We start from the raw sequence: 16,980 nt of genomic DNA on the forward strand, positions 1-16,980 counted from the left end.
CATTTATTTCCCTACTCATTTGGGATAACACCTTTATCTTATACTTAATTTCCATATGGTAAGTATGTCTGTTTCTGGACTCCCTGTTCTGTTGATCTAGGCATCTAGACCAACATATTCACTTTTTAATTTATTGTAGCCTTATAATAAAGTTTAATATCTTATACAACAAGCTTCCCTGTATTCTTTTATTTCTAAAAGTTGTTTTGACCTTTTTGCACTTTTATTCTTTTACATGCACTTTCATGTACTTTTATTTAAATTTTTACTGATATATAACATACATACTAAAAACAAACTTTATAACTAGTTTTTATAAATTATAAGAGCATTTAAAAAGTAATTCAAGGAAAAGTCTCTGACCACTCCCTCACACACCCCAGTGCCATTCCCCAGAGATAACCACTTATTCAAAATTATAAATCTGATGAGAAAATATTTTTAAAAATCAACATCTTTTGATTAGATGAATGTTAGAGTCATTCAGTCAAGTTCTGGAAGATAAAACACTTTGGGATTTAATTTGGATATAATGAATTGATAATTTAAGGAGAATTGACATCTTTACAGCGTCATCTTCTCCTGTCCGGGAATGCTATGTTTTGTTTTATGGGTTTTTTTTAAGTCTTTTGTTATGTCTTTCAATAAGATTTTAAAATTATGTGTCTTCCATGTTTCTTATGACGTATATTCCTAGGCTAAAAAAATGTATACGTATATATGTATGTATAAACGTAGCAGACACCAAGGATAAATCATCTTTTTTGTATGACCAGTGACTTACAGGGGGAGAGAGAGAGGGAAAGAGATGGTGCTTGTGTGCACAAGTGCTATTATAAACCAGAGGCTTTTTTTTTTTTTTTAATTTTTTAAATTAATTAATTTATTTTTGGCTGTATTGTGTCTTGGTTGCTGTGCAGGCTTTCTCTAGTTGCGGTGAGTGGGGGCTACTCTTACTTGCGGTGTGGAGGCTTCTCACTGCGGTGGCTTCTCTTGTTGCAGAGCACGGACTCTAGTCGCGTGGGCTTCAGGAGTTGTGACACACAGGCTCAGTAGTTGTGGCTCACGGGCTCTAGAGCACAAGCTCAGTAGTTGTAGCACCCGTGCTTAGTTGCTCCACGGCATGTGGGATCTTCCCGGACCAGGGCTGCAACCCTTGTCCCCTGCATTGGCAGGCGGATTCTTAACCACTGCACCACCAGGGAAGCCCCCAAACCAGAGGCTTTTTACCATTATACTTTTATGCTGATTATTATTTATAGAGTGGCTAATTTTTTCATATTTATCTTTTATACTTTAAAATACTATTATAATTTGTATTTATCTTTTGTACTTTAAAATGCTATTATAATACTTTAAAATACTATTATAGGGACTTCCCTGGTGGCGCAGTGGTTAAGAATTCGCCTGCCAATGCAGGGGACACGGGTTTGAGCCCTGGTCCCGGAAGATCCCACATGCCGCAGAGCAACTGGGCCCGTGCGCTGTGGCTGCTGGGCCTGCGCTCTGGAGCCCGCGAGCCACAACTACTGAGCCCGTGTGCCACAACTACTGAAGCCTGCGCTCCTAGAGCCTGTGCTCCACAACAAGATAAGCCACTGCAATGATAAGCCTGTGTACCACAACGACGAGTAGCCCCCACTCACTGCAACTAGAGAAAGCCCCCATGCAGCAACAAAGACCCAACACAGCCAAAAAAAAAAAATACTATTATAGGGGGGACTCCCCTGGTGGTCCAGTGGTTAAGGATCTGACTTCCGCTGCAGGGGACGTGGGTTCGATCCCTGGTCGGAGAGCTAAGATCCCATGTGCCGCAGGGCAACTAAGCCTGCACGCCACAACCAGAGAGCCCGTGTGCCACAACTAGAGAGTCCACGTGCCACAACTACTGAGCCTGTGTGCTCTGGAGCCTGCACACCACAACTAGAGAAGGCTGCGTGCCACAACGAAGCCAAAAATAAATAAATAAAAATATTTTAAAAAAATACTATTATAATCTAACTGGGAATAATTTCTTCCCAGTTAGAATACCAGTATTATTCAGTATCCCTGTCTATGAGAAGTGCTGGAATATTGAGAAACTGAATGAAACCAAGAGCTATGGATTAAGAAGGAATAATTTTTCATTCTTATGCCTTGTGCAGATCAGGGTGTCTCTTTTCTTTTAGACCTCATTTGCCCTTGTGCCCGCTAGATCATATTGATTGATTGAATGAATGAATACATAAATAGATGAAGAGATGAGTGGAAAATCAATGATTATAAACACACAGATATCAGAATAAAGGAAAGATTATGAGAAATGTTTCATGTTCATTTTATTCGTGATCTAATTGTTCCTTAAAGTTTTAATAATCAGAACTTAAGGATGCACACGTGTATGCTGACAAGAACAGTCAGAGCAGTGTTGATCCATAAAGCTTATATTGACAACATAACATTGTTACTTTTATTTTTTATTTTATTTATTTGTTTCACAAATAAGAGTTTCTTTGAAAATGCAGCATTGTGCTGACAATAAAAATCATAGACAACTCATGTGATCAGGGAAATATAATCACAGGAAAAAATGGTAAGGAGATATCCATCTGTTATCAAAGTTTCCTTTGAGATTCCTCTTTCAGATCTGCAGGAAGACTTGAGAATCTTTAGGGTATCTCTTACTAATGTAACCAAAAGTCCTGAAGTTTTTCTCTGTCATTAAATGGGTCCAGATCAAATAACTCAAAGCCCATGCATTTAAATGTGCAGATTCCAGCACACTCACCTATAATTCTGAGGTGTGCCAGGCCAAACTTTTGTTCCTCTCTGCTTCTCCATAACATGATTACTTTTAAAGGTAAATCAGCTTTTAATTTCTTTCTTTCTATTTTTAAAATTTTTATTGGAGTTTAGTTGATTTACAATGTTGTGTTAGTTTCAGGTATACAAATCAATTATATTGATACATCTATATATGTCCACTCTTTTTTTTTTTTTTGGATTCTTTTCCCATGTAGGCCATTACAGAGTATAGAGTTCCCTGTGCTATACAGCAGGTTCTTATTATCTATTTTCTATATAGTAGTGTGTATATATCAATCCCAATCTCCCAATTTATCCCTCTCCCCGCTTCATCCCCTGGTAACCATAAGTTTGTTTTCTACATCCGTGACTCTACTTCTGTTTTGTAAATAAGTTCATTTGTACACTTTTTATAGATTCCACATATAAGCGATATATGATATTTGTCTTTTTGTGTCTGACTTACTTCACTCAGTATGACAATCTCTAGGTTCATCCATGTTGCTGCAAATGGCATTATTTTGTTTTTTTTATGGCTGAGTAATATTCTATTATATATATATATATGTACCACATCTTTATCCATTCCTCTGTTGATGGGCATTTAGGTTGCTTCCATTTCTTTTTTTTTTTTTTTAAATAAATTTATTAATTTATTTTTGGCTGTGTTGGGTCTTCGTTTCTGTGCGAGGGCTTTCTCTAGTTGCGGCGAGCAGGGGCCACTCTTCATCGCGGTGCGTGGGCCTCTCACTATCGCGGCCTCTCTTCTTGCGGAGCACAGGCTCCGGACGCGCAGGCTCAGTAGTTGTGGCTCACGGGCCCAGTTGCTCCGCGGCATGTGGGATCTTCCCAGACCAGGGCTCAAACCCGTGTCCCCTGCATTGGCAGGCAGATTCTCAATCACTGCGCCACCAGGGAAGCCCCCATTTCTTTCTTTTTAACCACTTTTTCTCTAGCTACTAAGTGAAACCTGAATTAAGCTATAGACTCCCCCTGCTGGGTAAGAATGGTGAGAAGAGCAAAAAACCTAAACTTTGTACTTGAACAGTCAAAGGTCCCATTAGGCACTGTTGCAGTGCCCTAATTGGTATTTTTAAATCCTTGTATTGTTCTCCGCAGGGAGCTTTTCCAGCTCGTTTGAAGAAAGTGCTGATTGTGGGAGCACCCATATGGTTCCGAGTGCCCTATTCCATCATCAGCCTCCTTCTGAAGGACAAAGTCCGGGAGAGGGTAAAGGAAGCTAACTTAATTTTATTTGGAGGTGGGATAGATTCATTTCCATCTCTACTGCTGAAACCTGCCAATTAATTTTCTATCTTCAAAAAACCTTTCTGGCTTGTTTCTCTTTCTGCTTCTGTTAGTGTGTTCACTTATATTCTCTGCTTTATTCTTTACTCAGCCCAGTATAGGCTGCCTTTCTTACTGTACAAGTTCCTTGAAGTTAGGACCTGGACATAGTTTGGGCACTTCCCCTGTATGTAGCACCTTGCATGCAGATGGTATCGAAGGAATGTGTCCCATGAGTGACTTAGAGATAGCTACTACTTCCAAAATTTAGTCCTGTGGCTCTACAGGCTTTTAATATTTAACAACTTCTAATATAATTACATCAGTAGAACTGGTGTTTGAATTTGTTCAACTGGAAATATTCAGTCCCCTTGACCACCACGGTGGTGGAGGAGACTCTCAATCTCTCTTTTACTTTTATTCCTGGCATTTTCTCTTAAAACAGCTTGTTGCTTCCCAACTTCAAAAGCATTGTCTAAAATTATCTTGATTCTATTATCATCCCCTGAGTATTCCAGGATGGAAACATTATGGTTTCAGTCATTTACTCATTCATTTCTCACCCTTGAAAGAAAGGGTATATGAAACAATGGTATAATAGAATAAGATAATAATGTTGTAAAATATTATCAGAGGGTTTTTTTTTTTAGTATGAGATTATATGAATAATAACAATACAGATCTTTGTAGCTGAGGTGACTTGGGTTGGAGAGGGGAAACTAAAGATGTTTGGTTCTGCAGAAGCTACTTAGTGACCTAGTGACCCTAGAGTAGGAGATGTCTTTCCTAAGATAACTCTTTGAGAGGACTCCTTAGGCAAGTTCTTAACACTTGAATTATATACAAGTACATACATGCATGTATGAACTCAAAATATATTGAGCACCTTTACAGTCCAGGCTCTGGGCCCTGGGAATTAAAAGTTGAGTGAGATAGCCCTTATTCCTGAGGAGCTTATGGTCATGAAAGGGGACACAGACATGTTCAGAGGACTGTGGCTCTGAGAAACATAGAGGAGAATGTTGTCTCAGACTGTCAGGGAGGGCTTCACAGAAGAGGTTGAGCTATAAGCTCGTCCTTGAAGAGGCCAAAGAGGAAAAGAGGGCATTCCAGGAAGCAGCATTCCAGGAAGAGGCAACAGCAAGCAAGGCAAACATTCCCATTCCACACAGATTCCAAAAAGAACCAACTAGGCTAATTTGGTCCAGTATGGCTGTGTCCAAGCAGAGAGAGGAATTAAGTATTACAATTACTTCTCTAGCATTTTTCCTGGGCTACCCAGCCTCTGGGTGGCTGGTCTTGTCTTGCTTTCACAGAAACCTATCTTTGAGAATGTCCATACCAAGCTGTGAGTAAAACAGAAGCCAACAGGCTTAGAATTGGTTGCCTTAGTATGGGGTTGACAAAAATAACCACTTCCCATGCATTCTTAGTAGTCAAAAAGGGGAATACCCACATGAGATGGTACTGGAAAGCCTTGTAAATAGTATAAAGCCTTGGTTCACTATACCTACGTTTATATAAGGTTTATAACAGGGCCCCTAACTCCAGGAATGAATTTGATATACATTGTGAGAAGTCAGACCTTTTCTGGGAAATTCGTAGGACTTCATTCCCAAGCAGATGAAATTCAGTCTACTCCTTTTCTAAGTTTACCAGGTATTTCAAGCAAATCTCACATCATTCTCCAAAGCACTTTTGTTCTTTATCTGTTTGTTCCCCTCCCTCCCCACATACTCACGTGGTTCTTTCTGGCCTTCCAGATTCAGATATTAAAGACATCTGAAGTCACCCAGCACCTGCCCAGGGAGTGCCTTCCAGAAAACCTGGGTGGGTACGTCAAAATTGACCTCGCCACTTGGAATTTCCAGTTTCTATCCCAGATGAACGGCCACCCAGATCCCTTCGATGAGATCATCCTGTTCTCCCTCCCTCCGACCTTAGACTGGGACTCAGTGCATGTCCCAGGTCCCCATGCCATGACCATCCAAGAATTGATGGACTACGTTAGCACCAGGCAAAAGCGGGGGATATATGAGGAGTATGAAGACATCCGTCGTGAGAACCCTGTTGGCACTTTCCACTGTTCCATGTAAGTAAGAAAGGTTTGGGCCAGCGATCACTTTCCAAGATGCTGTGGCACACATTGGTACCCCTCCTTCCACCCCTCACTTCCTTAACAGAGGCTCTTTCTTGTGTTAGGAGCCTCACTCTCACTTAGATGATAGTTTCTCTCATTCAGAAAGAGGCACCTCTTGGTGCTTGTTGCCAACAGCGTATGCTCTGAAATTTCTGAAGGTCTTTGGTTCCAATGGAGGAACTGTGTACCAATGGATACATTTTTTGATATTTCCCTGATATGCAAGTGTTTTTAGGAAAAAAACAAAAATGTAGGCTCAAAATGTAGGCTGTCGATTTGATCTCTGGTCCTTTCATTTGGGCAGTTTCTCCCTACAGCATTTATAGTATTACGTTACTTTCTGAGGAAGGGTACTGGTCCATTTAAAATAATCCACAGTCAGTAAGAGAAGAGTTGCCTCTTAGGAATTCAGCCTTGTGGGATTTTCCTTCTACCTGAATTCTGTAACTGGTTTATAACCACTTGATAACTATTGTTGGCAATAGAGCATGGATCATTTCTCTTACTGCTGCTGTCATTTATCTTACCATGTTTTCATTGGCTGTTGCAAAAGCTTCTTTTTCTCCAAGTTTTGAGATTGTTTGTTGAAAATTAAGGAAGCTCAGGGACTTCCCTGGCAGTCCAGTGGTTAGGACTTTGCCTTCCAATGCAGGGGGTGCGGGTTCGTTTCCTGGTCAGGGAGCTAAGATGCCATATACCTCGCGGCCAAAAAACCAAACGTAAAACAGAAGCAATATTGTAACAAATTCAATAAAGACTTTAAAAATGGTCCACATCAAAAAAAAAAAATCTTAAAAAAAAAAAAAGAAAATTAAGGAAGCTCTCCCCAGTGGGTCCCAGGCTCAAGTTCCAGCTTAGCCAAAAATACCCTCTGTAACTTACCCAAGTTATTTCTCTTCTTTGCACCTCAGTTTTCCTGTGTGTAGTATTTTATATTAGACTCACTGATACCTACTTACTCTTTTGTAGCTTAAATGTTTTAGGAATCCGTGATTCTGTGAGTACCTCTTTCCCCTTGTAATTCTGGTCCAGCTTAGTCAGTGTGCTGTAAAGAAGGTATGCAGGGAGTGAGGAAAGAGGGAAAAGGAAAAAAAAAGAGGGAAAATAATGAGTTAGGAAACAGATAAGGGAAGTAAGAGAGAAGAAGCAATTGAGAAAAAAAATCAATAAGCAGAACAAGAATGCAAAGGAAAATAAGAAAAAAAAAAGAGAGAGAGAGAGAAAGCAGAGTATATATCATGTGGGGAGAGTATTCTTCTTTCCCACACAGCTCTGTTTCATCCCTACCAGCTCAAGACCCCTGTATGTATCCAGTCTTTTTCCCAGCCAGAGCAGAGGATGCACACTTGTCCTGGGTATTTCTGACCCTGCTCTGGGTGCTTCTACTGAGGGGTCCTTGAGGTGTCATTTCTACAATGGTTCCCCTTCCCCACATTAAAAAAGTGGGTTTGGATTGTGCTCACCCAAGGCATTTGTCGTGTTATAATCAGAGAATACATCCTAGTCCTATGGAAGGACTTCTCAATCTTGCCTCTTTATTTATTGAATCAGTGAAAACGTCCCAGTTCAGGAACTAGAAACCAGAATCCTCAACATCTTCAGGCCCCTGTCTTACACCAAGTTCCAGTAGAACTACTTACACAGAACAAACTGTTTCCCATGGAATTCTAGATTAAGAAGTAGATATCAGAGTATTCACTGCTGTCCAGGATGCCCGTGGACAAAGAGACTTTCTTTCCCTTTTTTTTCCTCCCCTATACCATTCTTTCAAAGGATTTTTAAAAATTTAACTTTAAATTTTAAGAATTTAACTTTATTATGAGATGATTGTAGATTCACATGCATTTGTAAGAAATAATACAGAGAGATCATGTGTACCCTTTCCACAGCTATCCCATGGTAACATCTCCCGGAAGTTTAATATAGTATCACAACCAGGATATTGATACAATCCACCAATCTTATTCAGATTTCCCCAGTTTTAGTGTGTGTATGTGTATTTAGTTCTTTACAATTTCTATCACACAGGTAAGTTTGTGTATACAGAACTGCAGTCAAGATACAGAATTCCATAACCACATACCTCCATTCCACCCCTCCCCATCCCTAACCCCTGCAACCACTAATCAATTCTCCATTACTATAATTTTATCATTTTAAGAATGTTATTATATAAATGGAATCATACTATGTGTAAACTTTTGGGATTGCCTTTTTTCACTCAGTATAATTCTCGGGAGATTCACCCAAGTTGTTATTTGTATCAAGTTTGTTCCTTTTTATTGCTGAGTAATATTCCATGGTATGGATGAATCACAGTACAAACTGTTAATCAATTAACCATTTACCTGTTGAAGGACATCTGGGTTGTTTCCAGTTTCTATTACAAGTAAAGCTGCTGTGAACATTTGTGTCTAGGTTTTGTGTGAAAATAGGTTTCTATTTCTCTGGGATAAATGTCCAAGAGTGGGATTGATAGGTCATATGGTAACTATGTGTTTAGTTTTATGAAAAACTCCCCAGCTCTTTTCCAGAGTGGCTGTACCCTTCTGCATTCCTCCCAACAATATATGAATGACCCATTTTCTTTGCATCCTCACCAGCGTTCAGTGTTGTCACTATTTTTTATTTTAGCTGTTCTGATAGGTGTGTGATGAGATCCCTAAATTAAAATTAGAATTGTGGTTTTAATTTACATTTTCCTACTATCTAATGATATTGAGCATCTTTTCATGTGTTTCTTTGCCGTCTCTATATTCTCTTTGTAAAGTGTCTTTTGCCCATTTTCTATTTGGATTTTTTTTTTAAACTGTTGGGATTTGAGAGTTCTTTATATTCTAGGTACTCGTTCTTTGTTGGATACATGGTTTGCGAATATTTTCTTCCAGTCTGTAGCTTTTTTTTTCATCCTCTTCTGGGTCTCTTGTGAAGCAGAAGTTTATTTTGATGAAGTTCCTTTAACAGTTTTTCCTTGTACGGATCATGCTCTTGGTGTCAAGTCTAAGAACACATTGCCTAGCCCTAGAATCCAAAGATTTTTCTATGTTTTTTTTCCTAAAATTTTTATAGGTTTATGTTTTACATTTAATTTAAGTCTGTGATCCATTTTGAATTAATTTTTGTGTAAGGTGTAAGGTTTAGGTTGATGTTCAAATTTTTTTCCCTATAGGTGTCTAATTGCTCCAGCACTGTTGGTCAAAAAGAGTATTCTTTCTATTGAATTGTTCTTGGAACTTTGTAAAATATCAGCTGGGCTTATTTGTGTGAGAAGAAGGATTTTTTTTTTTTTAAATCCACAGAGTACTCAAACTGTGTTTAATAAATTTATTTATTTATTTTTGGCTGCGTTGGGTCTTCATTGCAGCACACAGGCTTTCTCTAGTTGCGGCGAGCGGGGGCTATTCTTCGTTGTGGCGTGCAGGCTGCTCATTGTGGTGGCTTCTCTTGTTGTAGAGCACGGTCTCTGGGTGCATGAGCTTCAGTAGTTGTGGCATGCGGGCTCAGTAGTTGTGGCTTGCGGGCTCTAGAGTGCAGGCTCAGTAGTTGTGGTGCACAGGCTTAGTTGCTCCGTGGTATGTGGGCTCTTCCTGGACCAGGGCTCGAACCCGTGTCCCCTGCATTGGCAGGTGGATTCTTAACCCTGGTGCCACCAGGGAAGTCTGGGAATTTTTTTTTTTAAATATGAAAAAGAACAGAGCAGAACGTGACAAACAACTATTTCCTATCACCGGCATTAGTACTGACAGTTTTTAACATTTTGTTGGATTTGCTTCATCTTTTTTATTGTATAAAAGAATTAATTGTAAAGTTGAAATCCTTCTAATCCTCACCATCAGTTCTCCTTATTCCCCAGAAGCAGTCACTAGTATGAATGTGGTATGTTTCCTACCAGGTCATTTTGTTTATACTGTTACATATACATTCATACCTATGAACAATATAGAGTATTACTTTATATGCGTGGTCTTTATAAGTTTTTTTTTTTTTTTGCTTTTAATCAATATGTATGCAAATGATTTTTTCAAAAGCAAATAGTACCAAAAAAAAAAAAGTAATGAATGACAACAATCTCCTGACTTGCGCTCAGTTCCACTTCCATTGTCATCCATTTTCAACTCCTGTAGCTGTTTTTTTTTTTCTTTATTTTAGTTTGTTTCATTTCCTTCAGGTCTCCAGGAAACCTAGAGAAGAACCGCTATGGGGATGTACCCTGCCTGGACCAAACTAGAGTGAAGCTGACAAAACGAAGCGGCCACGCTCAGGTAGAAAGATAAATGCCATCCTTTTAGGGGCACTGAGGGAAATTTGAGCCTCTTCCAAAGTGAAGCTTACTAATACTGTAGTAGAAAGAACATGGACTGTAAGCCAGAGAGAGAAGGTTTGAGTTTTATTTTTTTATTTTTTTAAACTATATATATATATTTTTAAAATTTATTTATTTTATTTATTTATTTTTGGCTACGTTTGGTCTTCGTTGCTACGTGTGGGCTTTCTCTAGTTGCGGCGAGCAGGGGCTACTCTGTTGCGGTGCATGGGCTTCTCATTGCAGTGGCTTATCTTGCAGAGTAGGGGCTCTAGGTGCACGGGCTTCAGTAGTTGCAGCATGTGGGCTCAGTAGTTGTGGCTCATGGGCTCTAGAGCGCAGGCTCAGTAGTTGTGGTGCATGGACTTAGTTGCTCCGCGGCATGTGGGATCTTCCCAGACCAGGGCTCGAACCAGTGTCCCCTGCATTGGCAGGTGGATTCTTAACCACTGCACCACCAGGGAAGCCCCAAGGTTTGAGTTTTAGGCTACATACTAGTTGTTAACATACGCAAGTCCCTATGTGCCCATCTCACAGTACTAAGTAGAAATTAAATAAAATACTTTATGTACATGCTGATAGCACAAAGTTTGGCATATTACTGTAGGTGCTCGATAAATGTTCAATTATTTAGCCTTTTACTTCTAATAAAGTCATAGTCGTGTCATCCACCATACTGGTGAGTGTATATGCATCAATACCAGGCGACTCTCATTATAAGTGACCTCTGGGACTTCCCTGGTGGTCCAGTGATTAAGACTCCACACTCCCAATGCAGGGGGCCTGGGTTCGATCCCTTGTCGGGGAACTAGATCCTGCATGCCGCAACTGAGACCCAGAGCAGCCAAATAAATAAGTATTAAAAAAAAAAAAAAAAAAGAAATCCAACTCTTTTTTTTTTTTTTTTTTTTTTTTTTTAATAAAAACCAACAAGGTTTTATTAAGCTACATTCGTCTAGATCCCCTACTTTTAACTCATCCCACTTAGAGTAAAACCCAAGACCCCTACTATGGCCTCAAAGCCTTGGTGATCTGTCCCCAGCCACTTCCCTTGTCATCCCTCCCAGAAGAAATCCAACCCTTAAAAAAAGAAAGTGACCTCTGATTTTTCCATCTAGAAGATCTGACAAAAATTTTGGACAACTAGTGTATACATAAATATATAGGGATAGAGATGAATTGGTCAAATGCCTTTATTATTTAATGTATTAATTTGATCATATCTGTGCATATTAAAAATCACATGTACTTAGTAGAGATATTTAGTGAAAAGTTATTCAAACTCTTCACATACACCTTTAACATCAGTTTCTTTGTCCTCATTTGAGCTACTTTTTGAGTCAATCTAACACAGTTTTCCAGAACACATCATTTTTATTTCCTTTTTTAAGTGCCTGATATTGTCACTGGAAAGTTTATCCTAAGTCAGAAAAGTCTATTAGCATAACATTAGCACAGTTTTTTCTTTTCATTCATCCTGTATCTCATGCATCCTCTGTAGCATTATCATTTACTTATTCCTTTTTAAAGTCCTCTTTATTATAACTTGTTTACAGCAGCATCCAACACTTAAGAATTTTGAGGTCAACAATTAAATAGGTGTTACATTTCTTCTTTTTCCTTCTGATACAACTGTCCTGTGTGGTGACCTCTGTGCACATCAAAAAACAGCATTGATTGAGGTTGCTGTTCACTATTTAAAAGGAGTTTAAATAGTGCCCCTTAACATGACACAGTATAGGGACTTGTTATATCCCCCCTCTTTTTTCTGGAGGATAATTCTTAGGAAAATCATTGCCTTATATTTGGGTATGTATGGTACATGAGTCAGTACCCTAGGATCATGGCTTTAATCTCTTTTGACCCTAGTGTTTCAAGCACATAAACTGAATTCATAATCCTGTCTAGGATCCTTACAGAGGGTTTTCCTGCAACGGCATTAGCTAAGAGTCTGGCTGACTGAAGGCAAATTCATCAGTATTATTAAGATCATCTTAGTTGAGTTGGGGCTCTGGAGTCAGAGATAATCTGAATGTATGTCTTGTTGACTGCTCTGTCTCCAAGACCTAGAACAGTGCCTGGCATATATCAGACATTCAGTAAATTATTTGTGAATGAATGAGTGAATCCCAGTGTACCAGGAGGCTATTCTAGTCATCCTGTAATTAATCTGAAGTTCATCGCTTGAGTTTTAGTCCCTCTTATTACTACAAATATTGGTATAGGCTTTATTTCCACAGTAAGTGGAGGATTCAGGTTTATTAGTGAATTGTTTAACAGATTTCACCTGGAATTACAAAGCCGTTAGTCCAGTTTCAGTTGAACCTGGCCCATAACATAATGTGCATGCTGTGGTTCTTCCTGCTATTTCAGTTTGCCCCTAAGTCTATACTTTATCTCTGAGGTCATTTTCAGTTTTTAATATGTAATGATTCTTCTGAAGTTGCTGATTTTAATTCCCAGTGCTCTCAGAGACAAGGATGCTAAAAGCTGGTATCCTTAGTTATAAAGAAATAAGTCTCCTTTAAATAGGTGGCATTTCTTTTCAAAGCATGAAGGTAGCTCCAAGAGTAACAGCTCATATATTACTTATATAATATGTTGATTGGTATGTACCAGGTAAATCCTTTGTACTTTTCTATGCCTTCTCACCTGGGTCCTGCAGTGTATACCATTTGAATGTGCCAGGCTGAACAGAGGATGGGCTTTGGCTGACTATGGGTGGGACCTGGATTGAGAAGCCTGGTTGGGGTGAGTGAGACTTTTAGCTTTCTGGGTCTGCTGCAGATGTTCCATTAGCTCAGTGAAGGTGTCCAAGTCAGGGTAGAACACTAGTAGTATGAGGTCAATACCAGTTGCTGTGGGAGAAGAACAGAGCAGGAAACTCTTGAATAAATAATTAGTGGGAGGATAAGTTGGTAGACTGACTATCTAATGGACATATATCCAAATAACATGGGTTTGACCATGAGATGGAGATGTTTTCTTTTTTTTTTTTTGGCCGAGCCATGTAGCTTGCAGGATCTTAGTTCCCCGACCAGGGATTGAACCCGGGCCTACGGCAGTGAAAGCACTAACCACTGGACCACCAGGGAACTCCCTGGAGATGTTTTCTTAGGGTGGCTGTGTGGTACTGACAGTTCAGACTGTCCTCCAAGTGTTGGAACCCAGTGGAGAAAGGGTTGATGGGGAGTCATTCCCATCTCTCTAGAGTGGAGTGGAGTATGGATTTTCCCTACTTTGCTGTTGAAACTTTTTTACTTTTGTCCTGTAACCCTCCATATCCTGTTTAATTTCCCTGATGGCTAATGATGTAAATAAGACCGAGGACATTGGGAGGTGGGAGAAGGCCCACAGAGGAGAGTGAGTCAGGAGCTATTCATTGAGACTCTTCTGAATGTGTGTGGCTTTTGCTTTGTGTTAATTTAGGCAGTAATGGAGCCCGTTTGGCCCATGCTGTTGATGGTCCTAGCTATGAGGCATAGCTTTCTTCCTTCTCCAGTCACACTTTGCCTTTTGTGTGTCACAGCATGGACAGGTGTTCCTGCTCAGGTTGCTTGGCTTGCCTGCCTTTTGGCTTTGGTTCTGAGCTGTAGTGCTACAAGTCCTAATGGACTCCTTTTTTGTAAATAACAGCTTTACTGAGATATAATTCACATACCATACAGTTCACTCATTAAAAGTGTACAAGTCGTTGGTTTTTAATATATTCTCAGAGTCATGTAATTATCACCACAATCAACTTTAGAACAGTTTTATCATCTAAAGAAGAAACTTGCCTTGGTAGTCACTCCCCATTTCCCCCAAACCCACCTACTTTTTGTCTACTCTTTTTGCCTGTTGTGGACATTTCACATAGATGGAATCATACAATATATGGCCCTTTGTGTCTGGTTTCTCTCAGCGTGTTTTCAAGGTTCATACATGTTGTAGCATGTATCAGTATTTCACTCCTTTTTATTGTTAAATAATATTCCATTGTATGGATATACACCACATTTTATTTACCCATTCATTAGTTGATAAACAATTGAGTTGTTTCCATTTTTTGGCTATTATGAATGATGCTGCTGTGAATATTTGTTTATGAGGTTTTTTTGTTTAGATCTGTGTCTTCATTTCCCTTGGGAGTGGAATTGCTGGGTCATATGGTAGCTCTGTGTTTAACCTTTTGAGGAAGTGCCCCACGGTTTTCCAAAGTGACTGCACCATTTTACATTACCACTAGCAGTGTATGAGGGTTCCAGTTTCTCTACATCTTTGCCAATATTTGTTATTATTTTTTACCTGTAGCCATTCTAGTGAGTGTGAAGTGGTATCTCAGTGTGGGTTTGATTTGCATTTCCCTGATGACTAATGATGTTGAGCAACTTTTCAGGTACTTATTGGCCATTTATATATCTTCTTGGAAAAATGGCTATTCTGATTCTTTGCCCATTTTAAAACTGAGTTGTCTTTTTACTATTTATTTGTGAGAGTTCTTTATATAGTCTAGATACAAATCCCTTATCAAATGTGTGCATTCTGTGGGTGGTTTTTTCACTTTCTTTCTTTTTTTCTTTTTTTAAAAAAAAATTTTATTTATTTATTTATTTTGGCTGCACTGGGTCTTAGTTGTGACATGCGGGATCTTTAGTTGCTGCATGCATATGGGTTCTAGTTCCCTGACCAGGGATCGAACCCAGGCTCCCTGCATTGGGAGTGCAGAGTCTCAGCCACTGGACCACCTGGGAAATCCCGTTTTTTCACTTTCTTGATGGTGTCCTTTGAAGCACAAAAGTTTTCAGTTTTAATGTAGTTCAATTTATCTGTTTTTTCTTTTGTTGCTTGTGCTTTTGGTGTCAAAGGAGGCTTTGCCTAACCCAAGGTCACAAATATTTAATCCTATGTTTTCTTCTAAGAGTTTTATAGTTTTAGCTCTTACATTAGGTCTGTGACCCATTTGGAGTTAGGTTTTTTTGTTTGTTTGTTTGTTTGTTTTTGTTTTTTGGGGGGTTTTTTTGGCCTTGCTGAGCGGCTTGCAGAATCTTAGTTCCATGACCAGGGATTGAACACGAACCATAGCAGTGAAAGCACTGAGTCCTAACCACTGGACCGCCAGGGAATTTCCTGGAGTTAGTTTTTGTATATGATGTGAGGAAGGGGTAAGCTTCATTTTTTCTGCATGTGGATATCCACTTGTCCCAGTAACATTTGTGGAAGTGAGGTTTTGAATTGGTGTTTTCACTCCTCATTTTCTGCCTGACAAAAAGAGAAAATTCACACCTTGAGTTTTATTTACTTAGTACATCATTTTCCTACCCAAATGGTATATCCCACACAGCTGCAACGATATTTCCTTTTTATCATTAGACAGATTACATCAATGCCAGTTTCATGGATGGCTACAAACAGAAGAATGCTTACATTGGGACACAAGGTAAGTAGTCTGCCCCTCACAAATTGGTTTTGTGTCATCTACCTGTGATTGTTGGCATCAGATGATAGCATAATTTTTAAAGGAAATGGTAACTTGAGGTGATGTTGCAGCCACTAGATCCTGGCCTTTCATAAAGATTGAGGGTTATTGAGGAAGGCAGATGAGAGGTGTAGAGTTTCTGTACCAGATGTGCCTGGAAACTCACTGCATAGAGATAAACTAGAGATTTGAACACACAACATTACTACAAGTTTTTGGACTGTGTCTTAGTGTTGCCAACCCAGGGGAATGGGACATCAGAGTTCAGTGGCCAGTGAGATGCTCTTTATGTCGAGTAGGACATAAAGGAATGGCAATGGGACTTCCCAGAGATTGAGTTCAGTCTATGAATGGGTGTTGCTGGCTTAAGAGGCTTTTGCTGGTCCCTGTACCATCACAGAGCACGCCAGCAGTCTCTTGACATGGATAGTCTTTGCTAGGTCTGACAGTGAAGTATTGGGCGCTCTAGGAGGATTTCAGATGGAGCCTCTGTTAATATTCTTGTGGGTCCTAGTACTACTCCTGACCTGTTCTTTGCCATCTCAATGAGAATGCCAGGTTTCCTTCAAAGAGGGCGGTGAGAAATCTCAACATAGGAGGACATGACAGGCCATCATATGGAATTAAGGCCCTTTGACCATTGTGGAATATGGCCAGCAAGAGATCTGGCGGATACCTCCTTAACCAAATGATCACACTTAATATCACCAATAATGGACAAATAGATATTATATGCCTCCTGTTGTGGTATAGTGAGAACTACACAACATAACCTATGTTGTATGTTGCCAGTTTTGTTTTTTTTTTAAATAAATTTATTTATTTATTTATTTATTTAAAATTTGGCTGCGTTGGGTCTTCATTGCTGCGCGCAGGCTTTCTCTATTTGCAGCTAGTGGGGGATACTCTTCATTGCAGAGCGCGGGCTTTAGTTGTGGCACGTGAGCTCAGTAGCTGTGGCTCGTGGGCTGTAGAGCGCAGGGTCCATAGCTGTGGCGCCTGGGCTTA

At 39.6% G+C, this 16,980-nt stretch overlaps 1 protein-coding gene across 1 annotated transcript in view; it reads left to right on the plus strand.

Annotated features, from left to right (window-relative positions):
- The window catches only part of PTPN9 (protein tyrosine phosphatase non-receptor type 9), an 80,867-nt gene that overhangs the window by 54,178 nt on the left and 9,709 nt on the right, over positions 1-16,980 (plus strand). The window contains exons 6-9 of the mRNA XM_061180031.1: positions 3,904-4,014; positions 5,835-6,163; positions 10,380-10,473; positions 15,867-15,933. Coding sequence (XP_061036014.1) covers positions 3,904-4,014; positions 5,835-6,163; positions 10,380-10,473; positions 15,867-15,933 — 601 coding nt within the window. The remainder of the gene's footprint in view (positions 1-3,903; positions 4,015-5,834; positions 6,164-10,379; positions 10,474-15,866; positions 15,934-16,980) is intronic.

This window comes from Eubalaena glacialis, chromosome 2 (assembly GCF_028564815.1).
Source record: "Eubalaena glacialis isolate mEubGla1 chromosome 2, mEubGla1.1.hap2.+ XY, whole genome shotgun sequence".
Classification (NCBI taxonomy): Eukaryota; Metazoa; Chordata; class Mammalia; order Artiodactyla; family Balaenidae; genus Eubalaena; species Eubalaena glacialis.